The following is a 25,698-nucleotide window of genomic DNA, read 5'->3' as shown; positions in this document are numbered from 1 at the left end:
TCAGCCAAATTCATTATGGGATCTTTGACCTCTATTATGGAGGACTTGCAAAAGGATCCCTGCAGGTATACATGTCTGGGCCCAGCCTAATGAGAGCTAACTTGGAAAAGTCTGACTTCCTCACACTCTTTGACCTAAATTGGATCCAAAGCAAATGCCTCAGAGGACAGAGGATGGTGTATAATCTTCTCTGACACCCATACAATAGCAAAAGGCTATGGTGCTTTTCCCCTATTTTGAATGTGCTGTTGTTCAAATGTTTCAGAATTCGTCAAATCAAATCAAATTGGATTTGTCACGTGTGCTGAATACAACAAGTGTAGACGTAACTGTGAAATGCTTGCTTACGAGCCCTTTCCAACGATGCAGAGTAAAACAATTAGAATAAAAAATAACACAAAAGGAATAAAATGCACAAGAATGGAGCTATAAACAGAGAGTACCAGTACCAGATCAATGTGCAGAGGTATGAGGTATTTGAAGTAGATACTGTATGTACATGAATGCAGGGTAAAGTGACTAGGCATCAGGATAGATAATAATAAGAGTAAAATAAAGAACTGAGTAGCAGCAGCAAATTATGAGTGTAAAAGTGTGTGTGTGTGTGTGTGTTTAAATGTGTTTGTGTTGTGTCGGTATGCGCGTGTGTGTGTGTTTGTATTGTCGGTATACGTTTGTCTTCTGTTGAATCTGACAATTAATCTTAATGGTTGTACAGTCGTCTCAAATAAAACTGTGAAGGACCTCGGCGTTACTCTGGACCCTGATCTCTCTTTTGAAGAACATATCAAGACCATTTCAAGGACAGCTTTTTTCCATCTAAGTAACATTGCAAAAATTAGAAACTTTCTGTCCAAAAATGATGCAGAAAAATTAATCCATGCTTTTGTCACTTCTAGGTTGGACTACTGCAATGCTCTACTTTCCGGCTACCCGGATAAAGCACTAAATAAACTTCAGTTAGTGCCAAATACGGCTGCTAGAATCCTGACTAGAACCAAAAACATTGATCATATTACTCCAGTGCTGGCCTCCCTACACTGGCTTCCTGTCAAAGCAAGGGCTGATTTCAAGGTTTTACTGCTAACCTACAAAGCATTACATGGGCTTGCTCCTACCTATCTCTCTGATTTGGTCCTGCCGTACATACCTACACGTACGCTACGGTCACAAGACGCAGGCCTCCTAATTGTCCCTAGAATTTCTAAGCAAACAGCTGAAGGCAGGGCTTTCTCCTATAGAGCTCCATTTTTATGGAACGGTCTGCCTACCCATGTCAGAGACGCAAACTCGGTCTCAACCTTTAAGGCTTTACTGAAGACTCATCTCTTCAGTGGGTCATATGATTGAGTGTAGTCTGGCCCAGGAGTGGGAAGGTGAACGGAAAGGCTCTGGAGCAACCGCCCTTGCTGTCTCTGCCTGGCCGGTTCCCCTCTTTCCACTGGGATTCTCTGCCTCTAACCCTATTACAGGGGCTGAGTCACTGGCTTACTGGGGCTCTCTCATGCCGTCCCTGGAAGGGGTGCGTCACCTGAGTGGGTTGATTCACTGATGTGGTCATCCTGTCTGGGTTGGCGCCCCCCCTTGGGTTGTGCCATGGCGGAGATCTTTGTGGGCTATACTCAGCCTTGTCTCAGGATGGTAAGTTGGTGGTTGAAGATATCCCTCTAGTGGTGTGGGGGCTGTGCTTTGGCAAAGTGGGTGGGGTTATATCCTTCCTGTTTGGCCCTGTCCGGGGGTGTCCTCGGATGGGGCCACAGTCTCTCCTGACCCCTCCTGTCTCAGCCTCCAGTATTTATGCTGCAGTAGTTTGTGTCGGGGGGCTAGGGTCAGTTTGTTATATCTGGAGTACTTCTCCTGTCCTAATCGGTGTCCTGTGTGAATCTAAGTGTGCGTTCTCTATATTCTCTCCTTCTCTCTTTCTTTCTCTCTCTCGGAGGACCTGAGCCCTAGGACCATGCCCCAGGACTACCTGACATGATGACTCCTTGCTGTCCACAGTCCACCTGGCCGTGCTGCTGCTCCAGTTTCAACTGTTCTGCCTTATTATTATTTGACCATGCTGGTCATTTATGAACATTTGAACATCTTGGCCATGTTCTGTTATAATCTCCACCCGGCACAGCCAGAAGAGGACTGGCCACCCCACATATGCTCTCTCTAATTCTCTCTTTCTTTCTCTCTCTCGGAGGACCTGAGCCCTAGGACCATGCCCCAGGACTACCTGACATGATGACTCCTTGCTGTCCCCAGTCCACCTGACCGTGCTGCTGCTCCAGTTTCAACTGTTCTGCCTTATTATTATTCGACCATGCTGGTCATTTATGAACATTTGAACATCTTGGCCATGTTCTGTTATAATCTCCACCCGGCATAGCCAGAAGAGGACTGGCCACCCCACATAGCCTGGTTCCTCTCTAGGTTTCTTCCTAGGTTTTGGCCTTTCTAGGGAGTTTTTCCTAGCCACCGTGCTTCTACACCTGCATTGCTTGCTGTTTGGGGTTTTAGGCTGGGTTTCTGTACAGCATTTTGAGATATCAGCTGATGTACGAAGGGCTATATAAATAAATTTGATTTGATTTGATTTGATTTGTGTGTGTGTGTGTGTGAATGTGTGTGTGTTTGTGTAGTGTCAGTGTAGTGTGTGTGTATGTATATAGTCTCTATACATTATATACTGTAGTATTGTGAGTGTGCATAGAGTCAATGCAAGATAGGGTCAGTGAAGATAGTCCAGGTAACCATTAATTAACTATTTAGCAGTCTTATGGCTATTTAGCAGTCTGATGGCATGGGGGTAGAAGTTGTCTCGAAACATAACAGTCAATCCTTATAAGAATTGTGATGCAATGCTGTAGGCATCCCCAAAGCAATTGTGAAACATAATGTCTTATCGCAAAAGGAAACATATGGTTATGCACTACAAACCTGTGTATCGGATTTTGAACCCTCTTTTGCTGGTTGCATGATCAGTGGACCATCTCAGGTAAAGGTGGTTGGTCTTGCTTGTAAAGTTTAACTGTGTGGAGTGATTTCCACTAAGGGCCACCAGCAAAGGGCTCTGACCAGATGGTCCTAACGGATAAAAATAAATACTAAAACATTACAGTGCTTGTCATGGAATATTTTTTTTAAATCACGCATTGCTGACATTAGATAAATATTTGAAAACTGCACCAAACAAAACAATGCGTGTGACTTAGTTGGCTGTTGGAAAAGGAAACTACCGTCAAAGATCTCAAGTTCGTCGAACTGCTTCTCGCTCTGAAACATCTCCACGAAGATAGAAATAGTGTACGCAGGTTGAACTCTGATGACCCAGGAGCAGGTCTGAGAGTTGGGGTAGTTTTTAGGGAAACTTGGACTAAGGATAACCCCGGATGAGAAGGCGCGTTCTTCATTTGCAGGACACTGAGCTAAAAGCACAACAAACACAAGCAGACAAGAATTACTCATGAGAAAAAGTTAATTGTTGCTACAGTACACATCTTTATCACCTCAACTGTAGTTCTTGTGAACCTCTTCAGGTTGCAAATTCAAATGAGCTTAGGGTTAATGATCTATGACAAGAAATAATGTGAAGGCATTTAACATTTTCATATTCTACCCTGTGGGCAAATAATAATGAAAACAAACCAAATGGACCATAGCTGCTTAGCTCCATTATGGAATTACAAAATTCAAGGAAACTGCTGTGCTTCTCTATCTCCCCAAAAAAGGCTTGGTAGTGCTTTGTGCTGTGCTTTAATAGAGCCATAGTGCTGCCTCCCATCTGTGTCATCGCGTTGGCACTATAATTAGAAATTATATGTATGAATAAGCCATTAAATCTGTGACTCACTTCTGTTAGAGCTCTGATTTACAAAGAGACGCAGAGGCTCTAGCAGCACTGCACTACCATGACAAAAACGTTTTTTTTTTTTTTAACAGGGTGATACACACCTTGGAACAATGCCTACTAATACTGTAGTATAACGGAGTCATCACAAGGATGCAAGGGAACAAGGATCTTGCTAAGTAAGCATTTCACTGTAAGGTTATAATAATAAGCTGTAATACCTGTTGTATTCGGGGGAAATGTGCATAGATTTGCATAGAATGTCAAAGGGCAGCAATGTTTGCCATGTCTGCCATGTCTGCCATGTTTGTAAAAGCAGATAACATAAATCATTTATTGGAACTATCTGAGCTGAAAGTTCACCTCCAGTTTCCTTTCCAAGAAAATAAATAAATATTAATAATCAAAATATTCTGGTCAGAACATTCTCTTACCTTCACAAGTAGGCGGAGGACCCTGAAACTGGAGATGAGAGTTGAGCTTACAGGTAAGCTCACTGTTGCCGACCAGGGTAAATCCAGGGAAGCAGCGATACTTCACAATGTCTCCTGGACAAAATAATTATTTAATACGTCTTATAGCAGATGTGACATTATCAACGTCTGATGGAAACCTACATTGGATATTAAGAGTATTGTCTCTAGAGACATAACAACAGTTATATTACATAACAGCCTGTGTAATAACCAGTGTTGTGTTCGAGACCACCTACTGTAAAGCGAGGCCGATTTACGACTGGAGCAAATAAAGTCAGAGTCAAGATCAAGACGGGAGGGCGGGGTAAGACCGAGTCAAGACCGAGGGGGGGGGGGGGGGGGGGGCCAAGTCAAGACCATGGTTGTATTTGTAATTGTGTCAAATCGTCACCATATTAAGAGGTCAAAATGTCCAGTATTTCTGTGTTCATATTCCAGAACAACATGGATTCTTTAGACATTCAGAATGGTGAGAAAAAGCATGCTGAGGTCAAATAGAGAGCCACTCATAAATTACCACTAACCCGAACAGGTCTATAATTGATAAAAAGCCATATTACAATTTCCCCCGGTTCCCCCTTACTAATAATGAGCGTGCAACTTCATCCCTACCAGCGAATCAAGGAAATTCTGATTTGCGCGACAAAGTTTGAGAATATTTTTCAACGAAAGTAAAGGATGGTAATGTTATGAGTAAAGTAGTAAGCCCAGGTTTCAAGAGACAATAAGATAGGCATGTGTCATGAAGGAGTGTGGATATTTGGTCTGGCAAAGAGGTTTTATGGGCTGACTGAATGAGAGCTGATCATTCTGAATTTTTCACTCCGCTAGTCTCGGTTGGTCTCAGCAAGAAAGTCCTCATTGTCCGAGTCCAAGTAAAAATGTATCTGACACCGAGACAAGACCGAGACACTCAATATGTGTCTCGAGACTGGACTCGAGACCGAGACTGGTCTTGAATACTACAACACTGGTTATTACCTTAACATGGCTGTCCAAAAACTGCAGCATTGGTGACAATATGTATGTAACACATTTCAATTAAATGTCCCCTTCAACACTGAGCAAAAATGAGGATCACACACCACCATGGTACAGTAAACCCTCTTTGATTCAAAGTCACTGAACAAGTAGTGGATCACTGCCTGATGTTCCACTGAAAATAATAAATTATGAATATGTGGATAACCCAGTGTTTATCATCTCCCTGGTTCACACTAACCTATTTCATAATCTTGATCTTCATATACTATTTCAGCTTCTTCCACTGTTGGGGGAGGTGGGCATTTCTTCAGACGATAGGCTGGAGGAGAGAAAGAAAGACTATGTATTTTGCCAAAAACTGTTTGCAAATTATGGCTACAACATAGAAAAATTATCCCTCAAATCACATTATTTCACACTATCATAATCAAATGTCACCCACAAGGGATAGGTTATACAACAAAATAAAGGGATATATAAATACAAACTGCAACACTAAAATGTACTACACTTACCCAATCTCATATTAAAAACATGAGAATACTTTATTTCTGATATTTTTAAACAGGTATTCAGCAAGACTTAACAGTATTGCATTTGAGCTACAACATGTTTGATTTGGAAGAGAAACTAACCATGGAAATTGAGGACAAAGAATCCACTTGTGGAGAAGTCACTGTGAAACTTGATAAGGACCTGATTGAAAGAACTGTAGGCTGACTCTAGCGCTGTATTACCACTGAAAATCCCAAGTTGTGGGTAGCTCTGCTCAGGGCCATCCCTGGAAGAGACCAGAAGGCATTGAAAATGCATTACATTTATAATGCACATGTTAAAGAGTGCAATAATGTCCAGCATTTCAGTGTGTCTTGGTTGAATTGATTTGTTCTCAAATCTATAGCAATATTTGTGCTCACTTTCAGATAAAAGCATTAAATTACAGACTGTTGAATGAAAAAGCAAAAAATTGTGGCTTTACTGACTACTAGCCTCTTTTAATGGCTTCGAATAGTAGTAACTTATATAACTCACAGAGGTCTGTATTGTGGCAAAAAGTGTGTATTTTCCCCATTGATATACAGTGTTATAATCCACTCTCTAGTGCTGCAGATTATTCTATTGTGACATTCAGGTGCATCTTCACTAGTAAAGGGAGGTAAGGCAACATGTACTGTACAGTAATATGATTATTTGTTTCCTGTCTTGCTGTATTCTTAGTATAACTCTGAGTCTTCCTATGCTGTGACGTAAATGGTAGTTCTTCACAGAAAATACATATCAGCCAATGGATTAACCGACGGGTGTTGTGAAAACCATTAATCCCTTACCATACAGCAATGTAATCCGTGACAGGCTCTGTCTGAAGCAAGGTGAAGTTGATGTAAATGCCATGTCCATGTGGCACGATGATAAGCCAGGTGCAGTCCTGTGAGTTAGGGTACTCATTTGGGTATTCAGGCGAGAATATGGTGCCATTCTGAGCTGTCATGTTGTAGCCACATGGAGCTGCATTAGAAGGGAAGAGGGAGCAGTATTATCGCAGAGGGTATGTGTAGCATGTAGTGGGAATAGATGTTAAGTGGATTGGTCTCGGTAGCTTTGCTTGGCTTTGTCTGCTAACAATTTAAGAGCATTACTTCACCAATTGAACCTTCATTTCAAATATTTGCTGGTAAATTCTTTATACTCTACTACTTGTAGATAAAATATGAGCAGAAAACATGAGTTTTGACTGTGTTGACAACAGAGTAAACCTCACACTTTATTGTACTATCATGCTGTCTCTTTCCCTGTTTTCCGGGATTAGTCAATTCTGCACATTGAGCTTTGAAACTAAAAGGAAAAAGTGGCAATGACTTTAGATACTTCAACAAGAACCGAATATACCAAATACACTGCAAAAACACACTATCATGATCCTGAAAGGTGTGGTTGAATGAGGGACCCCAAGCAGGATTATTCCAATGTTTTAAATATACATTGATCATATATTTTTTTTTGCATTTTAAGTACATTTAAAATAATCTAAATTGGAACCATTTTAAATACATTTATTGCATTGTCAATTTTATTTGTATTTTATGAGCATTTAAGTATATTAAACACATTTAAAATTATCTAAATTGGGACACTTTTTTGTACTTAAGTATTTTCTTAGTATAGATAAAGAGCAAAAACAAATATACTTCAAATACACTTCAGGTAAATATTACGTATATTTCTCATAAATTAGAATTATACTAAAATGTTATTTGAAATACAATTCCTGTATTTTCTTTAAAAAAAGTATTTATGTTGTATTTCAAGTATACTTTTACAAATACAGTCATACTAATTAAGCACATCAGCTATTGTAATTAGCCATGTTACCTTAATTGACCAAGGCATCTTCTCAACCAATGTCAACATGCGATTTACAAAGCAGTTGTAGCTGAACCAACAATTTACTAACCGCTTTTGTTAACTGTGCACCATGGCCATTTCACGCTTTAATTATTCATATTATGGTAATAAGTTCACATTTCAATAAAATGAAATGTGTAATTAAAAGTACACCATTATTCAGTTTGAAAATGAACATCAAAACATTTGAATAAGTTAAATATGAAGAACAATATCCTATTATAAATCAAAACTTCACATGCAGAAAAGGATGCTGGTAATATGCAAATGTTTGAGCTCATGAGTTTTTGAAAGTACACTTTAAGTATATTGTGTGGACATTTAAAACTCTTAAGTATTTTCTTGAGATATGAAAAAGTTTATTCTCAGGAAGCATGTTCCTCAGCTGTGCATGTTTTGTTATGTGGAATAAACTATCGTTATCATTGTGAACTTTCTCTGCACTCTTCTGAACAGGAATTCAGAAAGTACTATACTTGAACTCATTATTGGCACTGAAACTACAGTGCCTTGCAAAAGTATTCATAACCCTTGGATTTTTTCACATTATATTGTTACAAAGTAAGATAAAAATGTAATTTTTTTGTCAACAATCCACACAAAATATTCTGTCAAAGTGGAAAATTTCAATGTAAAAAAAAATTGATCGATAGAAATTAAATAACTCAAATATACTCATTGCATAAGCATTCGGAATGTATTCAGACCACTTGACTTTTTCTAAATTCTGTTATGTTACAGCCTTATTCTAAAATGCATTAAATCGTTTTTTCCCCCACATCAATCTACACACAATACCCCATAATGACAAAGCAAAAACAGTTTTCTTTACATTTTGCAAAAAAACTAAGCAAAACTTAAATATCACATTTACATAAGTATTCAGACCCTTTACTCAGTACTTTGTTGAAGCACCTTTGGCAGCGATTACAGCCTAGAGTCTTCTTTGGTATGTTGCTACAAGCTTGGCACACCTACCTGTATTTGGGGAGTTTCTCCCATTATTCTCTGCAGATCCTCTCAAGCTCTGTCAGGTGAAGGTGAACCTTTGCACCAGTCTGAGATCCTGAGCACTTTGAAGCAGGTTTTCATCAAGGATCTCTCTGTACGTTGCTCCGTTCATCTTTCCCTCAATCCTGACTAGTCTCCCAGTCCCTGCCACTGAAAAACATCCCACAGCTTGATGCTGCCACCACCATGCATGTTTCCTCCAGCATGGCATTCAGGACAAAAAGTTAAATCATTGTTTCATCAGAACAGAGAATCTTGTTTCTCAAGGTCAGAGTCCTTTAAACTCCAAGTGGGCTGTCATGTGACTTTTAATGAGGAGTGGCTTCGGTCTGGCCACTCTACCACAAACGCCTGATTGGTTGAGTGCTGCAGAGTTGATTGTCCTTCTGGAAGTTTCTCCCATCTCCACAGAGGAACTCTGGAGCTCAGAGTGACCATCAGGTTCTTGGTCACTTCCCTGACCAAGGCCCTTCTCCCCAAATTGCTTAGTTTGGCCAGGCGGCCAGCTCTAGGAAGAGTCTTGGTGGTTCCAAACTTCTTCCATTTAAGAATGATGGAGGCCACTGTGTTCTTGGGGACCTTCAATGCAGCATTTTTTGTACCCTTCCCCAGATCTGTGCCATGACACAATCCTGTCTCGGGCTCTATGGACAATTTCTTCGACCTCATGGCTTGGGTTTTGCTCTGACATGCACTGTCAACTGTGGGACCTTATATATACAGGTATATTTAATCAATTTTAGAATAAGTATGTTTTAGAATATTTTATTTTGTATACTTGCATTATTTCACTCTGTCAATAAAGTCATTATTGTTTCACAACAATGTTGTTGATCCATCCTCAGTTCTCCCATCACAGCCATTGAACTCTGCAACTGTTTTACAATCACCAATGGCATCATGGTAACATCCCTGAGCAGTTTCATTCCTGTCCTGCAGCTCAGTTCAGAAGGACGACTGTTTGTTTGATGTGTCTGGGTGGTTTAATACATAATCAACTGCATAATTATTAACTTGACCATGCTTAAAGAGATATTCAATGTTTGATTGGATATTGTGAACGATCTACCAATCACTGCCCTTTTATGAGGCTTTCGAAAGGCTCCCTGATCTTTGTAGTGTAATCTGTGCCTGAAATGCAATACTTGACTGAGGGACCTTACAGATGTTGTATGAATGAGGGACAGAGGAAGGGTTAATCATAACAAAAATTATTACAAACCCCTATTATTTCACACAGTCTATGTAACATATTCTGTAATTTGTTAAGCCAAATTTGACTCCTGAACTAATTTAGGCGTGCCTAAACAAAGCAGCTGAATACTTATGAAATTACTATATTTTAGTTATCCAATTTGACACTACAAAGTATTTTGAGTTTATTGTTGACAACAAATCACATTTAAATCCATTTTAATCCCACTTTTTAACACAATTTGAAGAAATACAAGGGGTATGAATACTTTTGCAAGGCCCTGTATACTTAGTGTACCTGATCACTCAGAAGCACAGTTTCATTTTTAAAAAAATCAATAATTAAAAACAACTCCAAGTGTATTTTGAATGAATATTCTAAACTACAATTAAAGCGTTTGAAGTTGAAGTACAGTTTTAATGAGTGCGTTTAAGTTTAATGATAGTCAACATATAGTATACTAAAAGACTGAAAAAACATTGAATATAAAGTACACTTAAGTCTGTTTAGAGTGTAATGATATTATATTTATAGTATACTTCAGATATAATATACATCTCATATTTGAAGTATATCATTCAAATGTTTTTGTATATTTAAGTATACTTTAGTATACTTGAAATATATTAAAATATATTTTTAAATCATTTGGGACGACTCTGAGAAATCTTTGGAGGTATTGATTGATTAAGGCTTTTTTCAGCTCTCACTGCTCAAATCAGAATCAATTTAGAAGACGTCCCAGTAGTGTGGGTCTTAACTGGAGCAGTTTTCAAAGGCAGTAATTAGAGTCAGTTTTGGAAAACAATTTTTTCGTGCAGAGTTAAAACAACAGAACTTCACTTCAAGAGCATTACGAGAAATAGGTAATGGCTGGATATAATTCTAGTGTAGGGCTAAAACACTTCCTAACAAATACATTCTAAAATAGTTTGATAAACTGTAAAGCAAAGAAGTCATTTATGCTTTTGGTGAAACATCTGAAATGTATCATATTAATTCATGCTCACCCTCACACCGGGGAAAGGGATGATTCCATTTTCTGTTGATTCCATGTTGGCAAGTGAGCACAGGATGTCCGATCAGAACGTATCCAGGAAAGCATTCAAAAGTTATTGATTGGCCAGCATTGTAGTCATTATTAATAATATATCCATTAGGGAATTGAGTAGGGTCTTGGCAATTCTGCAGTTCATATGCTGAGAGAGAGAGAGAGAGAGAGAGAGAGAGAGAGAGAGAGAGAGAGAGAGAGAGAGAGAGCATAATTATTATAACAGGACTATACATACTATCACCACAACAAGACAGTTTCAAACTAATTCTGTGCTCCACAGGTGACTCATCCCACTTAACCTTTTGAGACAGTACTGGACCACATGCCACCTGTCAGACACATTTCCACCAAATGCCACAGCGACATGTGAATTTCAAGCATATGCCATCAACGAAGAATGGCCATCAGGAAATCATCAAGCTTTTCTATTTCAACTTAAAAATAAATTACCGTTCAAAAGTTTGGGGTCACTTAGAAATGTCTAATTATGTCTTTTTATCTTATCTTTTTTTTTGCTTTTCTTTCAAAAAAAAGGACATTTCTAAGTGACCCCAAACTTTTGAACGGTAGTGTACATCAGCGTTACTCCAAAAGCTAATGAAGCTTGATAAAGCTGACAATTGACATATACAATTGCCCGACGACTCAAATTGAATTATTCCGCTGTTCTATGTTAGCTACAGGCTTCAGTCTGAGAGTGCCATCGTTGAAGTCGTTTGTGGTGACGCCAAAATGAGGGGTGTTATATAAATGTCATCAGTGATTGGATCATCTAACCAATCAGAGTATAAATGCCAATGAATAATTTTCAAAACACTGCTTTACCCACATGTATTCTGGCTCTGGCCCAACCCATCGGTTTCTGGGATCAAACAGAACGGTTAGAATGTGTTTGCGTTCTATAAATCTTCGGGGAGGTATTCAGATCCAGACTCATTTCGGAGACTAAACTGGCATTTGGCCAGAGAAAGGAGTTTGTGTAGTCAGGCAACAATGAACTAGCCTGTAAGTAGCAATTGTCAAATGAGATGTAGTATTCTAGCCATATGGTTGTTTTGTCTGCTAAGAGGAGAGGAGGGAAAGCCAGAATATGAACCCACTGGCCTAGAAGTGGGAGAAGAAGACATACAGGGTTATCTCTTGTAAGGTGGAAGCCATACACTCAACATCTAAATGCCACTCTACATTGATTCTGAATGCTTTATCCAGACGGGAGCAGCCACATAATGGAGTAACCTCTCAATGCTCCTAAGAGGGCAGATTCTCAGATAATTTAACTGACAGGCACTTAAGTCCTTGAATTTGACATTCCATCTATTTTTCATTTAACATTTAATCACTTTGAGTTGCTTCCTAAAAAGAGAGCTAGAGTATATCAACAGAAGATAGCTAAAAACGGTGACAATAAGGATTTCACATCGGCCTTTTCCATAGATCGTTTTCCAGATGTGGCACAAAATCCCCCAAAACAACAACCAAGTACCAAAATTGTCAATTGAAACCAATAGAGACCAAGCTCGTTTAGAAGAAAACGGAGCTAGACGGATAGGGAAAACACTGTTTCACATGGTTGATGAAAACAGAGTATACCTCACCTTGGTAGGCCAGTTTGAATCCCTGCCTGTTTTCGGAGTGGTCACTGTAGAAGTGGATCATGGTCTCATGTGTTGTACTCAGCAGGTTGGGTGGCAGCTGACTTCCGCTGAACTGTCCAATCAGAGAGCTGCTGTGCTGCGGCCCATTTCGCACCTCTAAAAAATCATGGTTGTCTTCAGAGGAGAAGTTGAAAAACTGAATATGAGCACCTGTAAAACACAGGAATATTAAATGAGGTATACTGTAAGAACAATGTTCATTTCATAATCAAAACAAGCATCAAAGTGTTAAATGGTTTAAGTCCCATTAACCTAAAACGTTAACTGTTAACAGAAATTGTGGCACGTGTGCACGTGTTGTAATCATTTAATGCATTCAGCAGACATTAGCATGGCTCATTTGATGTGGTTTATTTTCACCTATTGTGCTAGCCTATTTTTGTCAAGCTACATCATATCGGCATGTTGAGAGAAACTATTCAACACATCATTTGTTATGATGGTACAAATGATTCCGCAATATGACATTAAGATCAGCTCGTGTTTTTCCAGGGGAAACACAGAAGTGGGAAATTATTATAATCAATTTCAGTGTGTTTTTTTGGTAAGTTGTGTTCTGTTAGTTCAAGGCCTAATGCTGGAGGAAAGCATTTGCCACTTGGTGATGCTTAGGACAATCCATTGGAGGATAATCTTGTAGTTATGCATCCATATACCACTTTCTTACAATGCTTTATTCTACCCAGTCTGTCAGTCCTAAAAGCTCAAATCAGCGTCTGCAAAATCATTTTTTGTGCCTTATAAAAAATATTGGGCCGTATAAACAACACAAACGTATGCATTGTTGGTATACACACAGTACAAAATTATTGTTTTTATTCTCACTTGGAGTGGCTGCTTGATAAGGCAGAAAATTGCTTTTGTATATCTCGATGTGTTACAATATTTTTCTTAGGTTGGGTAAAGAACATTTTTGTGCTCAGAGCTTGAATAGCTGAATAGCTTTTTAAAATCACACACAATTACCTAACATCTGGAATGGTTACTTTGTTCTGGACTCATTTGAACTATGAAGAACCACCAATATGTGGTCTGCAAACAACAGCTCTCTTGTCGAGTTGCTGTGACTTTGTTTTGTTTTTACAGCTGATTTTCGATAAATATAACATTTTAACGACCACTTTTATACAAGGTAATTTGATTAGTATACTTTACGGATTTAAACTCACAGCAAAGGTTAAATTTTTTTTGGATAAATAAAGCAAGAGGATAACTAAGGGGGGACCCACTATCCATTTTCCTGAGGACTACCTTTTGTTAGTTCCAACAAAATGCAAAAAAATAACTATATTATCGCTGACCTTGTTAACATTAGCCATGGCTCCTTATCATTATTGTTACCATAACAGGTTCCTCACCATATCCAACTGGTAAAAGAATCCTCCATGTACAATCCAGGTTACCAGGGTAGTTGCCAGGGAATCCAGGACTTAAAATAACATTGGTCAAGTCATGTACTGTTCCACCACACTTTGCTGGAAAGGAAAAAGCACATAATGCGTGGTACACATTGTAAAATAGTGCAGACAATGAATAGCACTGAAACTGTCAAAAAGAGCCTTGAATTTGACTATTTCAAAGTAAAAGTTCTTACCAATGCAGAGTGGGGGAGGGTAGTTCCAGCGCCGCACGGTTCCTGGCATACATGATATATGGGAGTGGCCCTGGAAAAGAGTTTCCCAGCAGAAGTAAAGGCAGGGGGTTTCTCTCTAAGCACACTGAACTCAGAGACAAATCACTGTTTGCCTCTGTTATTGAGTTTACCATGCATACACGTGACTCAGCACACATCTCTGCACATTTACTTATTGAATAAAGCTTTGCATGTTGACATAGCAGTGGGAATACAGCAGACATGATTCTCTAAAAGACAAAAGCTCTCACCTGCAGCATGTATCCCGGTTCACAGCTGAATGACACTACTTCGTTGACCATGTACCTGTCCCCTGTTTTGATCCCGTTGGCAGGCACCATCGGCTCCGGACAGGTGGTGAGACCAACGGCTGGATGAAGCAGAGAGAGAAAACAGGTGTCACCATGTCTGGTTAGGTAGAATACTTAATGTTGCACATCACAAGAATGTTTGGTCTTTATTCCTCAGTTTGGTGATCATGTTTTGAGACTTATGTGTTTCAGAGTTGCACAGTAGTTATCAAATCTGGAGCAACAAGAGGCAAACACATTGGAGAACATTGCAAAGCCAATTGGATGTGATTATTGAATGCTGTGAACAGGCTCTAGTATAGCCTATGGCTAATTAAATAGAGAAAATGTAGATTGGTTTTGTCATGATGACGTAATGATTTTAGTAAGTTTAAGTTTTGAACATTCAAATAATTTGTCATTTGGATCAAGGGCGAAACAGTACAGATGGGGGTACTCCCACTGATTTTTTGTTGTTGACATTTTATAACGCATTTCCTGTAATTCTACACAGTTTTACATTACTTATTGTGCCTCTGAGGGGTATTTTAAGGGGTATATGGAATGGTATTTTGAAAACACAGTATAAGTGGAAGGATAAGTGGAAGGCTGTCCAACAGATATATTTTGGGGAAAACGGCTAACTTCCTGCATTTCAACACATATCCCATGCTATTCTTCACAATTTGCAATTAGGATGATAGAACATTTTGCAGATTTAAAGTTAATTTCCTGCTACTCTACACATTGTTCCATGAGGCTGAGAGAAAACCTTGTAGTTTTAAAGTAACTGTCCAGTGAAAATCTCACTTTTAAAAGTTTATATTCTGCCAAGGCAGCAGCTACTCTTCCTGAGGGTCCAGCAAAATTAAGGCAGATATATAATTTTAAAAACATTACAATACATTCACAGGTTTCATACCATTCTGTTGTTGGGGTAAGCCCACACCATTCCAACACAGAAAATGTGCTTTTTAACATAGCTTTTCTTCCCAAAAAGTGTAATTATTTCACTCATATCGTAATGAATTATATGTCATATTTCATAGAAATCTGGAAACACTGGTTGACCTTTTGAAAAAATTAGAATAAATAAAAAATTACGCCTTTAAACTGTATAACTGTTTAATGCACCATCATACCAAAATCATTTAATGCTTAAAAACAAAAATGGATGAATAAGATATTTGCCTACAGAAGTGACATTTCTTATTGATCCTTACAGAACCGTCCAAAAAACGAATCCTGTGAAATGATGTCAACACATACTGGAGGAGTTACTAGCTATCTACAAGTGGCTAGCTTAGCTAAAGAATTAGCTACAGTACGTTGGTCGGGGTGCGCATGACCCGAATGACACAATGATGAACCACCAAAGGCACACCCCATTTCTGTTTGAAAATTGAGAAAGAGGAGGAGTTCAAATCAAATCAATCAAATGTTATTTGTCACATGCTTCGTAGACAACAATTGTAGACTACCAGTGCTTACTTATGGGTCCTTTTCCAACAATGCAGAGTTAAATAGTGACACAGTGAATAACTAATAAAAAAGAACGAGTAAAATAACCTGGCTATATATAGGGAGTAGAAAATACCATCGTTATATACAGGGAGTACCAGTACAGAGTCGATGTGCAGGGGTACGAGGTCATTGAGGTAGCTATGTACTGTACATATAGGTAGGGGTAAAGTGACTTGCAGCAGCGTATGCGGGGAGTGTGAAAGTAAGTGTGTATGTGCGTGTGTGTGTGTAACAAACTGTAAGTCACTCTGGATAAGAGCATCTGCTAAATGACTAAAATGTCAACGTAAATGTGTGAGACGTCAGTATGCATGTGTGCGCATGTTATGTGTGCGTGGGTGTATGTAGTGTGTGTGTGTGTGTGTGTGTGTGTGTGTGTGTGTGTGTGTGTGTGTGTGTGTGTGTGTGTGTGTGTGTGTGTGTGTGTGTGTGTGTGTGTGTGTGTGTGTGTGTGTGTGTACTGTATGTGTGTGTTGGGGTCTTGGTGTAAGTGTGTGTGAGTATGTGGGTAGAGTCCAGTGTGTGTGTGAATAGAGTCAGTGCAAAAGAGTTGCTGCAAAAAGAGTCAATGCAGGTAGTCTGGGTAGCCATTTGATTAGCTATTTAGCAGTCTTGTTTAGAAGTCTTGTGGCTTGGGGGTAGAAGCTGTTGAGGGTCCTGTTGGTTCCAGACTTGGTGGATTGGTACCGCTTGCGGTTGCAAAGTGAACAGTCTGTGGCTTGGGTGGCTGGAGTCTTTTGCAATTTTTTGGGCCTTCCTCAGATACTGCCTAGTATAGAGGTCCTAGATGGCAGGGAGCTTGGCCCCAGTGATGTACAGTACATGGATCGTTTATCGTGCCCAAAGTCGACCGCTAAAGCTAATTTCATGCAATTCTAATGACGTGGTCTTATGCTTTCTGTGGGCCCCTGACCTCCAATAGTACATTTTTGGATTTTAAAGAAATAATTGGTGGGACACGAATCGACCTGTTCTGAATATTGGGGGGAGACATGTCTGCCCATCCCCCATGGCAATTTCACCTATGATTTGGATGGATAAACCCACAGTCGTGGGAAGGTAATGCTGATAAATGACTACAGTTGGGGTACCCAGGTGCACAGGGTATTGACAAAATGATGAAGCTATAAGTGCCATTTCTGCTGTGTAACCTTTGTCTCTATGCTTTTGAATTTAGAATGCAAAAGCTGTATTGTTAAAAAATCAGACAACAGCATAACCCCTGATCTGCATTATGCAAATACATTATGTAATTAAACATCTTTAAAGCATCTTTCAGTAGGTTAAAACTGTACACACTGCAGTATGAGGCATTGAGAGAGCATGTTGCCATGACAACCACGTTAGTCAAGCCAATGAAAGGAGAACCTGTATAAATTCGCCTTGTTTGGATGTACGACTCAGCAGATGGCACTGTGCCGTTGTGAGTGTGTGTAAACTGCCTCATTGTTTCTCTCCCTATCAATAGCAAAGCACTTTCACATGCAATGCTTAGTCCTACAATACCAAACACGAAAAAAGGTAAACTGTTTCAAACAGGGAAGCCCAAATGGCTGTTGGGGGATGGGGTGAGACTATGGAGATTAAACATTAGCTTTGGTTCCTGGAGAATTCACAGCAGAATTCGGAGCAAGTTACTTTCAATAGATTTTAAGGAGCATGTGCTCATGTTCAGGAGGGGGTGAGTGGAGATTAATACAACTGTATTAATACAACCGTTTGAACCACAAAAGGAAAACTGGGTATTTCTTTAAATGCTAAGGCATCAGAACACTGGCTTATACCAAACTACTAGCACATCATTTATTTTTATCAATATCACTTGTTAATTCCAATTCCATCTAGCTGACACTCACATTACACATACCAACCATTTCAAATGTTTTTCTGCAGAATAAATCAATAAAAAGCCACATGGCCATATTCACTCAGATGATAAATGATAACCCTTGAGCATAAACAATCTGACATTTTCTCCACAAGCACAGAGGACTGATCCAGGCAGGAATTCAGCCTTCAAGATCTAGAAAGTCGAACATTTGATACACTTGTCTCGTCACCCGAGCTCTAACTAATTCACCATCTTAATAGGTGATCAAAACATGTGCCATGAATCTCTCAACTGCATAATAACTTTGGCACTTCGCAACTACTGCGCACAAGACAGATTTAGTCTCGGATCATTAAGATGCAGCCACAGTCATCCGATGCTAAACATTAAGAATGAACCTAAAAGTCAATGACAGCCATCTCCGTGCAAATTTAACAAGCTGCTTTCATTCTGATTATATCTATTTTTACAGTACAAGTAGCTCTGGAAATAAAAGCATTTGGACAGTGTATGTCCTTTAAATACATTTATTTCCCCTCTTCTGCAGAACATTGCAGAAATGGCATTTCTTTATAATGCATAACGCTTCCAGGAAGACATCCTGACAATTATGTGTAATATTCAAGAGAACTGGCAAATAGTATATATTACATTGGCTTAAACCATCTTAATTTGGAACATCATGACATTCTGAGCAGGTCTTAGTTTTGTCCAAGTCTATTTTTTTGCCCAGCATTTGCACATGCCTCCTTGGTCTGAACCTGCCTGTTCTGCATTATTTTATCTTTATTTGACCAGGTCATTTTCATTTATACATGTAACAGCGACCTGGAAAGGGAAGTGTTGCTATGGAGAGACGAAGGAAATACAAGTCAATTCAAAGATAGATAAATCGGTTGCTGTTGCCATGTTTGAAGGAGGTTCCAGGTTGGCAATTGAGCCAGGACTCAAAGGTTAATATGCCTAATCTAGCATGTAAGTTTGTGTTGTGGGGCGTGTACCCACTGGGCACAGGTGTCAATTTAACGTGAAATGACATGGAAACACAGTTGATTCAACCAGAGTGTGCCCAGTGGGTAGTGACCAGAAGGAGTCATGACCTTCGTTAAATATCTCCTCTCCATATACAGTGTGGTTCGAATTTATTGAACCCTTGATAAAGATGAGTAAATATGATTGTATAAAATAAATAAATAAAACACTGAGCTATGTTGTATGCTCAAAAAAATTGTATAAATTAATATAATTCCCCGAGTACAATTGTTCAGAGAAAGAGATTTGGCTTAACAGTAATATGTATTTTTTTCAAAAAGCTACGAGTAAATATTATTGACACCCCTGTTTTCAATACCTTTCAATAACTCACCTTCAATAACTCACCTTATGAGGATAACAGATAAACATTTTATAAATTGGAGAACACATTGGAAGAGATCTTAGACCATTCCCGGTGGTGGAAATAGTACTCAGTTGTCATCTTTAAAAGTAAAGATATCTTAATAGAACATTTCTAAAAGTAAAAGTTACCCAGTAAAATACTACTTGCGTAAAAGTCTTAAAGTATCTGAATTTAAATGTATTTAAGTACAATGGTGGAAAAAGTACTAAATTGTCATACTTGAGTAAAAGTAAAAAGTAAATTATATATATATATTTATTATTTTTTTAAGCAAACCAGATGGCATGATTTTATTTTTACATTTTTATTAATGGACAGACCGGCACATTCCAACACTCAGACATAATTTACAAATGCAGTACTTTAAAGTATTTTTACTTAAGAGCTTTACACCACTGACAATTCCACCATACAGAATCCTTTCAGATCCTTGATATCCTTCATCTGCACTTATGGACTGCCCTCTTCAATTCAGGCGTTAACATTTGTTGGATGACATGAAAATATAGCTCTTTGGTCATGCACATATAGCTCTTTGGCATCGAAATGAAAATGCATGAGCAGAAATGCATGAGCACAATGCTAGTCGATATATAGGGGTGTCTGAAATATAGGGGGGCAGGGCAATATGGCTGCTGGCCTCCGTATTAAGCTACAGCTCATACAGCGGTGAGAGAAATAATCTCTCGGGTCAAGATAAGAGACTGAAAACCCTCTTTATGACAGACCAGAGCCTGGTTTCCCGATAGCGATGGAACTTAGGCTTACAAGTATTTTAACGATGCATCTTTCTTACAGGGAGCACTGGTCTCGGGTCAGCTTCTCCATTCAAATATTTCCTTAACATTGTAATTATTTCACAATACAGACGACGGATCAGCTCTTAGAGATATTACCACTTACGGCTTCAAATATTGAGGCGGCTTATCATAATGCTTACTCAATAAAAATGCACAAAATCGCATATTTCATTTCGCACATTATCCTTAAATATACTGAGACAAATTACAGACAGTAGCCTACAAGTAGCAAAATAGAACTCAAATGATTGAACATGAAATGTATTTCAACATGCAGTCATCTCAGTTTTCATTAGAAGCATATTTTTATACGTTGCTTTGTTTGTATCAATTGCAAAGACATTGGCAACTTTGTATTTGTAGTCGACTTTGTTCTGAAGTTATTGGCAGTCACAGAGTTGGATAAACCATGTTATTTTGTGTTTAGTGGAGACCTTCAGTGTATAAAGTGTCATGGGAGGACAAAAAACCATCTAGCGATGCGCTTCGCTGTTCTATGGGTGGTCTGAGGCAGGTCTTAGATTGCGAGCATTTTTCAAGCACAACGTTAATAAATATAGTTTTGGTAAACAGTTCTGAGATTTAACGATCCTCCTACAAAGGTTCTGAAAATTAACTTTAAGATGTTTTTTGAGAAACCGAGAACAGGTCATTTAGTTGTAAAGCCCCCAAATTTGGTAGGTTTCCTGGTTAGATCTACTGTATATCACATTGCACACTGGCTGCACATAGGGCCTATCCTTCTAATTGGACTGAGAGAGAGTATACATCATGACATGCCACAGCAGCTAAAGGGCACTGTTTATTCTGTTGAGACAGAGCCAGGTGAGGAAAGCGGACACAGAGACAGAGGATCTCTGATGCTATCAGTGTCCACACAGCACAGATTGGGAGCCCATTTCAGAATACAAATAAGGAATTCACATCAGGCTCCAGGAGTCAGTGGTAAAAATCTGTCTCCAACCCATCTAAAAGGCAGTGGTAAAAATCCGTCTCCAACCCATCTAAAAGACAGTGGTAAAAATCTGTCTCCAACCCATCTAAAAGGCAGTGGTAAAAATCTGTCTCCAACCCATCTAAAAGGCAGTGGTAAAAATCTGTCTCCAACCCATCTAAAAGGCAGTGGTAAAAACCGGTCTCCAATCCATCTAAGAGGCAGCGGTACAAATCTGGATCCAACCGATCTAAGAGGCAGCGGTACAAATCTGGATCCAACCGATCTAAGAGGCAGCGGTACAAATCTGGATCCAACCGATCTAAGAGGCAGCGGTAAAAATCTGTCTCCAACTAATCTGAGGCAATGGTAAAAATCTGTCTCCAACTGATCTCAGAGGCAGTGGTATAAATCTGGCTCCAACTAATCTGAGGCAATGGTAAAAATCTGTCTCCAACTGATCTCAGAGGCAGTGGTATAAATCTGGCTCCAACTAATCTGAGGCAATGGTAAACATCTGTCTCCAACTGATCTCAGAGGCAGCGGTAAAAATCTGGCTCCAACCAATCTAAGAGGCAGGTAAAAGGTGGAGACATCAGATTTTAAATCATCCAGTAATCTTTGTATTTATTTTTGGGTTAACAACATTTCGGTTGTAATGCACTTGTCCTTATATTGTAAAAAGGTTGGCACTTCCTCTAGCAACAAGGGTCTGTGTATGTGTAGATTATGTATTATTTGATCCTGTTAAAGTACATTGGTTTATACAGCACAGTAGAGATTCAAGAGGGGGCAATTATTTGGTCTATGGTCTTTTGTTGTTTGAGTGAAAGTAGTTGAGTGGGATGGCATCCAAAGGCAAGCTGACAACCTTCTAAAGGCTATCATTTTCCCTTAGACAGGTTACTGTATTCAAATCAGTCTTACTCAGTAGGCTACAGTAGTGAGTTAATAAACAGATGGACAGAATGCCAACTATGATGACAGCTTTGGTAACTTTTCTTAAGCTTTTACACATGTCTAAAATGCACAAACCTCACCCAGAGCTTCTTAATTCTAGACATAAAAAAGTAAAATGCCCTATTGAGAGTTTTAGATCATGATATTTTTAACTGCACTTGTAGGTGATGCTGCTACAAACCCACTACATCCTTGTTATAAACAAGGATGCATAGAGAGAGAGAGAGGGGGGATGGAGAGAGATAGATTGTTTAAGCTAAATGTAATTTGCAAAGGGGAAATATTGTGGATTCCTTTTTTTCCGTTACAGTGACAGAGGGTATGGAGATAATTAACATTTCACAATGAGACACACTGTACTCACTTTTGTACTCAAGGTGGAATCCAGCGGCAACAACACTGATATCACTCTGGAAGTGAAGGTAGAGCTGGTTGGAGGTACTATTCAGCAAGGCTGGAGCAGTTGTACCTGAAATGCATCACAGAAGAAATCCACTTTCATCTCATTGTTGAAAGAAGTCCATTTGCACTACTGATTATATATGGATGTTCTCTTGAGGATTGGCATGTCAAATGACTACAGTTTATATTGATAGCCAAAACAGAATAAGGTGAACAGCTGTTTGCTATTCTATGGACTTTTTTCCTCATTTATAAAATACAATCATTTTTGGAAGACAACCAAAGGAAACAAACGGGAAAGGGAGGAAGAGGAATCCAAAATATGCTGATAAATTCTGACAGGCAGTGGCCATTGAAGTTTGTCGCTGATCTTCAGCAAGAACTGATCTCCCAGGGGAGAGCTCTCATCAAATCAAATCAAAGTTTATTTGTCACGTGCGCTGAATACAACAGTGTATATTACAGTGAAATGCTTACTTACAGGCTCTAACCAATAGTGCAAAAAAGGTATTAGGTGAACAATAGGTAGGTAATGAAATAAAACAACAGTAAAAAGACAGGCTATATACAGTAGCGAGAATATAAAAGTAGCGAGGCTACATGCAGACACCGGTTAGTCAGGCAAAGGCAAAGGCTTCCAAGGGGCAGTCAACCATCTGACCACTGTTAGGGGCAAAGTACAATTTAAACACCCACAGCTGCTGAAAGACGATGCCCAGAGCTTACCCATGATGTTGCGCAACGATTTAAGTCAATAAGTCATTGTTTTAGTCAAAGTATGATACATTTGAGCATGATGTTGAAAATTCATGGAAATCCGTGTCAATGCAATGTCTTTTCCTATGAGATGACATGCAAATACTTATCTGACTACGTTTCGTTTCAGGGCTGGGTTTTATTTGAAAGTTACCACCCACCAGCATGGCATTGTTAATTAATCAGAAACACCTGCAATGTTCTTCCTCTTCACGAGGCATGATTGAGCTGAGCCAAATAGCCTTTCAATGTTCACTTGGGCTCCTGAGCCATGAAGCATATAAAAATAGCACCTCCACTTTTTTTTACATGAAAACGATAATTTTAAAAGTTTCACTTAATTTTTGAGCTCACTTGTATTACAAAATATAAACTGTATATACAGTGCCTTCAGAAGATATTCACACCCCTTGTTCATCGGGAGCTTCGTGAAATGGGTTTCCATGGCCGAGCAGCCACACACAAGCCTAAGATCATCATGCGCAATGCCAAGCGTTAGCTGGAGTGGTGTATTGCTCGCCGCCATTGGAGTGATAAATCACATGTCTCTATCACAAACCGTTCAATACTTAACCATATTACCGGAGCTTCATCGCATTCTTTCAAACTATTTCTAAGGTGGATTCGTGGCCACAATTTTTGGAAGAAATTTGGAAATAACAATAGATGTCAAATATATTGGTTTCCCTATCCATCTGTTGCAAAGTTTCCCCAAAATGCTTATGACAAATCCAGCTCCAGAACCAGCCTAGCCAGCTGGCGTTTTTTTTAAATACGGTGTATAAAAAAAACAACCTAGCAACAACAGATAACATTAGCTAGCTAGATAAGGTTAGCAAAATACAGGTTACATGTAACTGCCAAAATAAAGGAAACACTTCAGTAAATGAGGGATACAAAGTATGTTGAAAGAAGGTGCTTCCACACAAGTGTGGTTCCTGAGTTAATTTGCCAATGCCATGTATAATGTTCATGTATAAAAATGCCCATTATTTTGGCTACCATGGCTAGAAGAAGAGATCTCAGTGACTTTGAAAGAGGGGTCTCAAAGAAGCATAGGGGGTTTAAATGGTGTGTGTGTGTGCGTGTGTGTGTGTGTGTGTGTGTGTGTGTGTGTGTGTGTGTGTGTGTGTGTGTGTGTGTGTGTGTGTGTGTCTTAGTCACCAACACCAGATCTCAGCCCAATTGAACACTTATGGGAGATTCTGGAGCGGCCTGTGACAGCGTTTTCCACCACCACCAACAAAATACCACAAGCATTTCGCTACACTCGCATTAACATCTGCTAACCATGTGATTTGATAACAAATTATGGAATTTCTCATGGAAAATGGTGTCGCATCCTTTCAATAGAGTTCCAAACACCTGTAGAATCTATGCCAATGTGCATTGAAGTTGTCTGGCAGCTCATGGTGGTCCAACGCCCTATTATTACACTTTATGTTGGTGTTTCATTTATTTTGGCAGTTACAGTACCTATCGTTAGCTAGCTAGATAAGGTTAGCATTCTAGCTAGCTACACTGACAACTGTCAGTGCCCTAGTGTTGTTTCTCCACTTCACGTGGAAATCACCATGTTTACATCCCTAATTCGTGAATATGTATTAGGAGCAATACATCATTCTTCGGAGGTAGAACCTATACAAGCATTTCCTCTCTAGGACAGGAATTATGTCGAAATAGGGGCGGCAACTTCCTCTCAAGGGTGCCTTTAAAAAAGTCTACAGAGCTCACAGGAGGCTATCGAGGTGGTAGAGTAATTAATGAGTGGTATCCTTTGTTTTGGGATGATATCCTTTGGCTCAGGCTGCTAAAAATCAGAACATAGTGTTCACTATGTGTAAGCAAACATGCTGTTGAAAAAGAGAGTCTGTTGTTATATACAGTGCCTTGCGAAAGTATTTGGCCCCCTTGAACTTTGCGACCTTTTGCCACATTTCAGGCTTCAAACATAAAGATATAAAACTGTATTTTTTTGTGAAGAATCAACAACAAGTGGGACACAATCATGAAGTGGAACGACATTTATTGGATATTTCAAACTTTTTTAACAAATCAAAAATGGAAAAATTGGGCGTGCAAAATTATTCAGCCCCTTTACTTTCAGTGCAGCAAACTCTCTCCAGAAGTTCAGTGAGGATCTCTGAATGATCCAATGTTGACCTAAATGACTAATGATGATAAATACAATCCACCTGTGTGTAATCAAGTCTCCGTATAAATGCACCTGCACTGTGATAGTCTCAGAGGTCCGTCAAAAGCGCAGAGAGCATCATGAAGAACAAGGAACACACCAGGCAGGTCCGAGATACTGTTGTGAAGAAGTTTAAAGCCGGATTTGGATACAAAAAGATTTCCCAAGCTTTAAACATCCCAAGGAGCACTGTGCAAGCGATAATATTGAAATGGAAGGAGTATCAGACCACTGCAAATCTACCAAAACCTGGCCGTCCCTCTAAACTTTCAGCTCATACAAGGAGAAGACTGATCAGAGATGCAGCCAAGAGGCCCATTATCACTCTGGATGAACTGCAGAGATCTACAGCTGAGGTG

At 39.2% G+C, this 25,698-nt stretch overlaps 1 protein-coding gene across 1 annotated transcript in view; it reads right to left on the bottom strand.

Annotated features, from left to right (window-relative positions):
* LOC139381109 (CUB and sushi domain-containing protein 1-like) overlaps window positions 1-25,698 on the bottom strand; it is a 528,754-nt gene that overhangs the window by 58,437 nt on the left and 444,619 nt on the right. The window contains exons 37-48 of the mRNA XM_071124395.1: window positions 22,352-22,456; window positions 14,501-14,619; window positions 14,211-14,280; window positions 13,975-14,091; window positions 12,557-12,766; window positions 10,918-11,106; window positions 6,627-6,804; window positions 5,934-6,079; window positions 5,537-5,617; window positions 4,273-4,386; window positions 3,228-3,416; window positions 2,929-3,075 (exon numbers count right to left, since the gene is read on the bottom strand). Of these exons, the coding sequence (XP_070980496.1) occupies window positions 2,929-3,075; window positions 3,228-3,416; window positions 4,273-4,386; window positions 5,537-5,617; window positions 5,934-6,079; window positions 6,627-6,804; window positions 10,918-11,106; window positions 12,557-12,766; window positions 13,975-14,091; window positions 14,211-14,280; window positions 14,501-14,619; window positions 22,352-22,456 (1,665 nt within the window). The remainder of the gene's footprint in view (window positions 1-2,928; window positions 3,076-3,227; window positions 3,417-4,272; window positions 4,387-5,536; window positions 5,618-5,933; window positions 6,080-6,626; window positions 6,805-10,917; window positions 11,107-12,556; window positions 12,767-13,974; window positions 14,092-14,210; window positions 14,281-14,500; window positions 14,620-22,351; window positions 22,457-25,698) is intronic.

Source organism: Oncorhynchus clarkii, chromosome 23 (assembly GCF_045791955.1).
Source record: "Oncorhynchus clarkii lewisi isolate Uvic-CL-2024 chromosome 23, UVic_Ocla_1.0, whole genome shotgun sequence".
Classification (NCBI taxonomy): domain Eukaryota; kingdom Metazoa; phylum Chordata; class Actinopteri; order Salmoniformes; family Salmonidae; genus Oncorhynchus; species Oncorhynchus clarkii.
Note: the sequence above shows the minus strand (reverse complement) of the source record. Positions and strands in the feature narration are given on the sequence as shown.